At 37.9% G+C, this 9,556-nt stretch overlaps 1 protein-coding gene across 3 annotated transcripts in view; it reads right to left on the bottom strand.

The window, feature by feature from the left end:
• Window positions 1–2,080: 2,080 nt before the first annotated feature.
• The window catches only part of SFXN1 (sideroflexin 1), a 45,591-nt gene continuing 38,115 nt past the window's right edge, over window positions 2,081–9,556 (bottom strand). For 2 of the 3 annotated variants that reach the window (XM_036884724.2, XM_036884726.2), the window contains exons 9-12: window positions 9,295–9,367; window positions 8,386–8,435; window positions 7,874–7,921; window positions 2,081–4,261 (exon numbers count right to left, since the gene is read on the bottom strand). In XM_036884724.2, coding sequence (XP_036740619.2) covers window positions 4,232–4,261; window positions 7,874–7,921; window positions 8,386–8,435; window positions 9,295–9,367 — 201 coding nt within the window. In that variant the 3' untranslated portion in view covers window positions 2,081–4,231. The remainder of the gene's footprint in view (window positions 4,262–7,873; window positions 7,922–8,385; window positions 8,436–9,294; window positions 9,368–9,556) is intronic. The other variant, XM_057491919.1, reaches the window with a different exon arrangement.

Here is a 9,556-nt window from a genome sequence, read left to right as displayed (position 1 = left end):
GAAACTTCCATTTACCCCAAAACACTTAAGATCATGAAATGCTGTACCAAAGCTAGTTATAGGTATTCCTATTGATGGAGAAGCTGTGAAGCACAGTGGAAAACACTCTGGAGTTGGACAAACCTGGACTGAGATGGTGGGTGGGCCGCTGCATGATACTAGACAAGTCAGTCCACCTCTCTGAGCCTCAAGTTCCTTCTCCTGAAAAATGGGGCTATTAGGGGGTCCTTGAGGATTAAACAGCCCTATATATGTTGTCCCAAGTGTTTGCTGCTCTAGAAGCTCTAGGGGCAGTGGTGCCCTTTGATAAAGGGCTAACTCTGGAGAATGGTTATAATTTGGTTGCTCACAGCCATTTTCCCCTCTCAATTCTCAGGGATAATGTTCATCTCTAGGACTGTTACCAGAAAATCCCCGTCTCTGTTCACACATCCTGGTGATGACCTCTCTGACACAAAATGGACTCTTTCCCCCAACTGCAAATTGGAAATGGAAGGATACTTCTTCAGACTCCTGCAAAGAGCCCAGTGACCACGTGGACCCTTGGCTGGTGCCAACTGTTCTCTGTGCTGGAGGAACGGCGGTGGACAGAACAGAAATCCCTGTCCTTGTAGGTTTATACTTATTGTGTCCCTACGTATCAGTACAATGTCAACACTGAACCTGCATGCTTTCTTGGAATCTGGTGAAGGATAAACATGCAGATTTATAGCAAATTACATTGATCTGAAATTGACCCAGTGAAGCCCATAAATCTAGGAATACCAGAGATGCTGCTACAGCCAGAATTTCTCAAGCTGTGATGTGTACAGGGCTCCTGTTATCCTGCACTTTCTGGCTCAGTAGGTCAGGGACAGGGCCCAAGAACTGGCATTTCAAACAAATTTGAATGCTGCTTGTCTATACACCACAATTTGAGCATCTAGAGTTTGATACCTTATATCATGAATACCAAATGTACCTTATTTTTCTTCAGCTTTCAGTGAAATTCTGAATACACAAAGGGCAAACTAATCTTATTATCCAATTGTTTACATTTTTGGACGGGCTGTAGGTTCGGGTGGCAGATCTTGGCAGTAGTTTTCAAGTGATCAGAAACAGCCTTGAGTGTGTATTTCACTATGGGAAGGCCCAGCATTCTCGTCTGGGGGCAGAGACTTTTCCTACCTTTGTCTCATTTAGGTAAAACCTTGTTTAGATACTTTAAAAGGATGAATTCAAGTGTCTCCACTTGACCATTTTAATCTGATACTTTTAGTTGGGTTGTGGGTTATCTCTGGGGTAGTTGCCAGGGTTCTGAAATCTTAGCATAATATTGATAAACTGGCAATTCGCATGTCCAGTGTCTCTAAAATGAATAACTATATGATGGGCAGCTATTTATTGAATGCCAACTGCTATACAGGGATTATCTTGTTTAATCTTTATAACTCTATGAGGCAGATTCAATTATTTTCTCCAACCAACCAAACAAAACTGAAGGTCAGAGAGAATGTCAGTAGCCCAAATGTATATATTTTAAAACAGGGTACAAACAAGACTGTACTGGCTCTGACTTCTAGACCCAAGCTCTTGAATATATTTAGGTAATTTAAGTGATGAATAGTTATGGTAGCAAAACAGATTCAGAGGCATGACCAAGAAGGTTAAAATGCTCAGTTCTTTATTAAGTATGTTAATAAGGCACTCCCCAATCTTGGGCTAAGTTTTATTTTTTCTGTGAACTAGGCAAATGATGGGTCCACATTAGAATCTGACAATATAAAAACAAATTTACCTCACCACCATGTGCCATGGTATTAGTCACCAGGGTCCAAAGCAGAATCACATTTCTCCCCATGCTTATAATAAACATTCCTAGAAATGCATTGTGGGGCTGGTGTGTATGTGTGTGTGTGTGATATGTGTATGGTGTTCAAGGTGGAAGACTGGTAGCCAAAACAAAAATGTTATTTCCTGCATAATGTAAAACTCTCTCTTCACTTGGAGTTACTGATGGTACTATTAAGTTTGAATGAAAGGTACCATCCACTGCAACATAAAAACTGCATCATCCTTTACATACAAATAAAACAGAGAATTTATTTTCATTCTGAGTTTATTTAACATTTCATCCAGTTGAACTGAAGTAACACATTGATTCCAACACTGGCAAGACACTGCTAATACTGAAATAAAAACTGCCAGTCAGTAAGTACGTACAATTCCTTATATCATTTTAAAGGAGTTAGAAATAACTATCTTTACAAGTTTATTGCACTTCATGTGGACTTTTCTCCAGAAAAGTTATTTCTAAGAGATCAGCAAAGATTGCCAATCTTGGTTCATTTGTTCCTTTTTATAAGCCATGATTAAACTATACAGTTAAAATTTCTATATAAAATCATCAGGAGTCAGAAGATTCAATAAATAATGTTTAAAAAGACACATCTCCATGTTCATTATCCCTTTAATAATGATGCTTTGGTCGTATCTTTCTGGTGTGTATAAAATTTTGGTTAGTTCATCCATCTTAAAACCAGTTTTTCATTTTTTCAATTAAGGTTATGATTCTGAAATGAAGCTACCGATGAACAGGGGCTGAGAATCCTGAGATGAGCTGGGGCAGGTGGGGCGGGGCTCAAGTGCATTGGTTTCTTGTTAAAAGCACCCTTCCAGCACCTCATGGAGATCTGCCTTGAATGTCAGGCTTTTAACCACTTTTTAAAGAGAAGCATCTAGGCAGCAAAATACATCCAAGGCCAGTATGTCACGGGGAAGCTATTTTGCTTCAAATGGTTTCAAGAGAGAAAACCTAAGTGAGAAAATTCTGGCAGCACAAAGGAAGGCTCAGAGTGGCCCCAAGCTCCAGATCCACAGCCTTTCAGAGAAAACAGAAACACAGACACAAGGCACACCACACCATTTTTTCTTTATGGGGAAATTCAGTCTGGTCACATCGTCAGGAAAAATCTGTCAAGACTAGTTTCTACACTTTTTTCACTTACAAGTCTTTGAATTACAATCAAATTGCGTGGCCTTCACTCAAGGAAACCACCATCTCGCATATGCCTTTGAATATCTACAGACTTGAAACATACTCTGTTACATTAAATACATGTGAAACTACTACAGATGTTATAAATGTGGTCCATGAATTCATTCTTTTCCAATAGGGTGGAATGTAATATACATCATTCAAGTAAAATCCATTTAGTCACTGATTCACATACACATAATTTCCATAACTTCCTGAAACCAAAGGGAGCTATAAAGATGACAAGGTAAGACATGTAGGTAGCTGGAACTGTGTTCTCACTTCTAAAAAAATCAAACAGAACAGATTCAACCCAGTCATACATCACTGGCATTGACTATTCTTCTAAAACTTGACATTAGTATATTTCAGTTATTTGATTATTTGATGTAAATAACTGAATATAAAGTCAACAAGTGCAAGGTAAAATTAACATCTTCTTAAGAATGTAACAGCATAAATTTAAAAGTCAACCAGAGAAACCCACCAGCAATACGAATACATATAGTCGTTGGCAACAGGGAGGGCTTGTCATATTTATCTACTACCGTGACTTTCAGGAAGTATATGAAGGAGCTCTTACCCTCCCTACAGATCAAAGAACTCATCATCTACTTTGGGTTGCTCACTGACCAAACTGGGAGCAAACTGCCCTTAATATTTATGAATCATTTCATATAGTTTAGCCTCAGACCTTTAGTGTCTTCCCAAATCACTGCTGAGATCTTGATTTGAAACAAGAATGGATAAAAATTCAGTATTTTAAACCGATTTCCTTTTCACTGAATGATAATTGACAAATACTTATTGAGCATATACTGAACATCTACTCTATGCCCAGCAGTGCTGTTTAGAACTCTGGGTGAGGGCTGGGGTATTATCGTTTAAAACCAATTACTATAAAAGCTATAGGAAGGGTATTTCTGTAAATGATACCATAATTCAAATGTAAAGGAGCCAACAGGTGTTGGGCACCTGGCCCACACCAGGTGCTGTGCTCTATGTAGCAGCTTGACTCTGAAAAGCTAACGTGGATCTTTAAAAGGTTTCTTAACTGGAAGAAGCCAGGTCGAATGGGAATTCCCTCACCTACATGGCCGCACCAGGTATGCTGTTGGCCGGATCAGCTGGGGGTTCCTTTCCCTACTTTACAATCCCTTATTAAAGTACACACGGCGTAATTCAGGATAGGTCTCTTGGATCTTGGCTTGCAACTCAGCCTCCAAGCTTGTCACAGACATGGAACTGGGATAAGGGAGAAACAACAGGATTATTAAGTGGGCAGAGTTTAAATGGGAACTAGAACCTGGAGAGAACAGAGAGGAGACTTCGCGACTGATGCAGTAAAACAGTCCCATTTGAAAAATGCTTCATGAGCTTAGAAAACGAGCATCCTTTTCCTTTCAGAAAATTAACTGTCATTAATAATCAAGAAAACACACCTAAAGAGCCCCCAAATTACTAAAATCTCAAAATCCACTCATCACTGGTAAGGATGCAGGGCAATGACACTCTCAGACCCTGCTGGCACTGGAAAACAATTTGTGGGGATGCACTTCCCAAAGAAAACAATACAAATGCTCATCACTAATGGGAAAACACATATGCCCTCAGTGGGATTTTTAACACTGAGAATCACCCGCACTGATGAGCTTTTGTCCACTGTATACAAACACACGCTCATGCTCAAACTTTCAGAAAATACTAAAATGTGTGAGAAAAATCCCTTGTAGTCACACCACTGAGACATGACCACTATTAGTCTCTGCTTTATGCACTTAAAAAATGTACTTGAATGTTCTATATGTGTATATGTATTAAAGCTTTTTGTTATGAACACATAAATATAAAGGTACAAAGGAAAATTGTCCAGAATTCATACTAGCAGAAAACCTATTAACATTTTGATATGTAATTAATCTTTTAAAAAATTTGGCCTCTTAGTTGAGATGTGGTAAAATATGAGGTAAAAAAGGTAGGATATAGACTTATAAACATGTGCAAAAAAAAAAAAGTTATGCCTATAGAAAAAAATACCACAACAGCTATTTTCTATGTAGTGGGACTTTGGGTAATTTTAAAATGCTGCTGCTGCTGACAATAATAATAGCTATGAGTTCTTAATCATTTGTTGTTTGACATTATGCATTTTAATCCTTATAAAAACCCTGAATGTCAGGTATCATCCTAATTTTACAGATTAAGAAACTGAAGATGTAACTGATATGAAGCCAGATCTTTTCTTGACCCCAAAGCCATGTTCCTAACCAACAGACTATACTGCCTCTTGGTCCTTCTGTTTCTCCACTGATAGGGAGTCTTCTGTTTCCTATCTTCTTGGAGAGTTAAAAAAAATTGGCATAATCTGTTTCTTGACAGTTGAGTAAACCTCACCTGTAAAACCACCTGGTTCTTGTGCTTTCTTTGTAGGAAGTTTACATAATACTTCAACTGCCTTAATGGCTATGAGCCAATTCAGACTTCCTAATTTTTCAGTCTTGTTAATATTTTTCTATGAATTTGTCCATTTTGCCTATTATCTAATTTATTGATAAAATAATGTTGATAATATTCTCTTACTTTTTAATCTCTACTGAATCTGTAGTTATGCCTTTTTCATTCATAATATTTGAGTCTTTAAATTTTGATATCACAAGGTAACTGTCTACTTTGTAACAATTTTCAAAAAACCAACTTTTGACTTTGTAGATCCTCTATTTTTTTGTTGTCCAATTTATTTATTTCTGATCTTATCTCCTTTTTCTTCCCCTATAGTTTATTCTTTTGTTCTTTAAAACTTAAGTTGGACATTTAGTGCATAGATTTCCAGCCATTCTTCATTTCTAATATAAACATTTAAAGCTATAAATTTCTTTCAAGGCAGTATTTGTTGCTGCTTCATATAAATTTTGATTAGGAATGTTTTCATTATCTCTCACTCATGCAGAAGAATGGATATTGTGGTATATTCATACAATGGACTATACTATATGATAGTAAAGAATGGTTAAACTATAGCTACATGCAATATGGACAAATCTTAGTTATATGATATTGAATACAAAGAACAAGTATAGGAAGACTATATATAGTATGACAGTATAAAGTTCCAAAAAGACAAAACTAAACAACAGCATTAGGTATACATACATACAATAAAAAATGAAAATGCAACTGTGTGATGGCCATGAATTCAGCACAGGGTTAAATCTGCTGGGGAGGCAGGGAAACAGGCTGTGAAGAACCCATATGTAGATGTAATTTATTGGTAATATTTTTATTCATGAGTTAGGCAGTGGATTCATGGTGGTTTATTATGTTATTAAAGTAAATGAAATAAAACAGGGTCATGCTTGGAACAATGAGGACAGTCTGCTATGAACCGAGGAACATGATTAATCCTATTCTATGCAACAGACAAGGAAGAAACAAAAGGAAAAACAAATAAACAAATGAATAAGCAAAGTCCCTCACTGATAAGCTTCACTGTAGATAGAGGAAGACAAAGAGTGTTCTTGGTCTCCCAAATGTAAAACCGTATTTCTCCAAGGACAAGCACTAGTAGTGGCACTAGTAGTCACAGAAAACTTCTAATTTCTGTAACTTTAAATTTCCATACCATGAAACTAATCATAAAAACAAATGTTAGAACAAAAATCCTGTTTTTCTCATACCACAAAACCAGGCCTATATTGGAAGTTTCTTTATGGATTTTCAAATCCTTTTAATCTCAAAATAATATCTACATTTATTAAGATTATACCTGTTATCAGTCACTCTCCTCAACATTTCACATACACTATTTCTAAATCACTGAGTGCAAGATCAACTACCAGATACTGGTGTTTCAGCACTATATACTTGAGACATGAACTTTTCTTATGTTAAGCCCTGCAATTCAATGAAATAGGTATGATTACTCCTCTTTAGAGATGAGAAAATTCATCTGTACAGGGCTCAGAGAACAAGTTCTGAAGATCCTGTTCTCTCCAATGCAGGGCTTGGCTATAGCCATCACAGTGATAAAAGGCTCCCTCTCCTTGAGATTTAATTCTCTATTAAGAATAATGTGGAGTCAAAGACAGAAATGAAAGAGCAGATAACAGGTGGAGATCTCTATCAGGTGGAGGGACCTGACAAAGTTGGTTCTAGAACAGAACACATTGCCCTACTTTGAAAGCTTACAGCATGTAAGGGACCCATTGGCCAGGAGCTTGGTAACCCATTATAAAGGCAGGAGCCTGGTAGCACTTAACAAAAGCAAAACAACAAAATGCTTCTTCTGTTTCTTGATGTTAGGTCAAGAGGAGGCTGAAGATTTATTTGATGCTAATTTAATGCCTATCAATCCAGTTCTTACATCAAAAGCAGGATTCAAGAGTAGCCTGTGATAAAAGTGCACAAAAAGGCTTTGAAGGCACAATAAAAAACTAAGTGGGAAGAAGGGAAGCAAATACTCCAACCACTGAAGCTAAGTGTGTATAATTGCTGTCCCTGGAGGGAGAGCTTAAATTCTAGTATGTCTGTATTATAGATGCCATTTGCCAATGGACTGGACGACAATGAGCCATAATTAAATTTTTATGAAAGCACATCTGCACCAGAGTTAACCTGACTCTTATAGAAGAATAAAGCATTTTCAAATGTAACAGTCGTGGGTAGAAAAGAGCTGGGGAAAAAGCTCTGAAATAAAACAGACTTCATTGGATTTCTGCCTCTCTCCCTTTGAGAGACTTGGCTTCATTAAATGTTTTTGAGCCTCAAATTCCCTACTAGTGAAATGGAATAACAGTGTGTGTATCAACTGGTTTTTAGGATTAAAACTCATGATCATTCTGGAGAATAACAAATACATACCTTTTCTGAGGAAACAGAGCACAGCACAGAGGAGTAGCAAATACCAAGCTTAAAAAACAAAAAAAGACAGATCAAAGCATTTTGAAATGGCTGACTTTTTAGATTCTTTTTCTCTTTTACATCTACAATCATTCCCTTTCTTTCGTGCAAGCATTATATTGCCTCACAAAAATATATTGTTTGTGTAATTTTATTACCAAGGACAGCAAAAATAATTTCTTAAAAATGTCAGGGGTAACAGGAGTTTAAAAAAGAATCAGATTAATGACAACAAAATAAAATAAATAAATAAATAAATAAATAAATAAAATAAAAAAGAATCATGCAAACAGCTCCAAAAGTTGCAGGTTTCTCTTTATTTTAATCTAATTGTTAGGACCCTAAGTCCCAGGTGTTCTGGGATGGTCCCATTTTCAAAACTTGTGTCCCATTTTATCTACCCTTTCCCTTCCCTTTCATATGCTGTATACTTATCTTTAGAAAAAATTAATTATGAAAGGAATTCTACTCACCAGAAGCCAACTAATCCAACTTGAACAGGTGCGCTCATCCATGGGAACCTCTGTGTTGAGAAATAAATTATTTTGACTACCTCCATCTAGGCTCTTACAGACAATTTCTTCTGCTGATTAACTGGGAGGAAATGCTCCACATTACAAGATCCAGATGGAAAGTGATTAGTGAAATTGGGGTTAACACTGCAACAAGCATATTTAGTCCTGACTTTCTGTGGCCTTCCTTTATCATCAATGAATGCACATGCAAAGATCAAATGGCTTCTCACTTTTTCCCGCTGAACATATATTCTGAGAGATGCCTGCAATATACAGGAGGTACAGACATCACTCATTCACTTACAATGTACCCTCTGGTTGGAGAGGCAGTAGAGTCTGGTGCCATGGGAAAACAAACCTGCCCTGCCAGTATGTTCCCAGCTGCAGGGCAAGGGCAGGCAGGGCCCAGTCCCTCCAGGTTTCGGTTTCCCTATCTGCCAAATGAGCGTCACAAGTGGTTCCTGAAAGCGTGTGGGTGAAGATACAGCAGGTAATATTCATAAAGCACCTGGAACTTAGTGGAAACCCAAACATTCCCCCCTCCCTCCCCTGCTCCTCTTTCCTTTCTTGGGTTTAGTTGCTGTCAGTGGCTGGTGTTTTTGCCTGCCACTTTTTAAAAATGGGAACGAATGAGTTGGTTGGTCTTTTGGAGAGTAAGTATTGTTAGATTTTTCATTTTCAAAAAGGAGTAGTACCAAAATGCACAACATAAAGAGCGATGAGATATATGGTTATATAAATAAGGCCACTGAAATGGGTGCAAACAAGCTGTGCCCTGGTTGTAATGAAATCAGCCAACTTAGTTTAGAGTCAACACAAGCTGTTAAAAGATCACGATCCCAAGAAAGGCTTGAGTGAGAGGCGTACCCCAGTCCCTGGGCAGACTCCTCTGGTGGAAAGGTACATCACGTGGGTTAACATGAGCGCAGAGAGGCAGGGACTAGAGAGGAAGGGAGAAATGCTGTCAAGAGGAGGCAGATCCACAGAGCTTAGGCAGAGGGGCCACACCCCTCGAAGGAGAGCAAGGAAAGGAAACACTGTACTGTGGGCAACCGGCTCCTGATGATGAGGGGTTTTCACAAGGAAATGTAGATCGTCACCTGAGCAATTCCCAGACATGTGACACGTG

Source organism: Manis pentadactyla, chromosome 2 (genome assembly GCF_030020395.1).
Source record: "Manis pentadactyla isolate mManPen7 chromosome 2, mManPen7.hap1, whole genome shotgun sequence".
NCBI classification, from domain to species: Eukaryota; Metazoa; Chordata; class Mammalia; order Pholidota; family Manidae; genus Manis; species Manis pentadactyla.
This window is presented reverse-complemented; position numbering and strand designations above follow the sequence as displayed.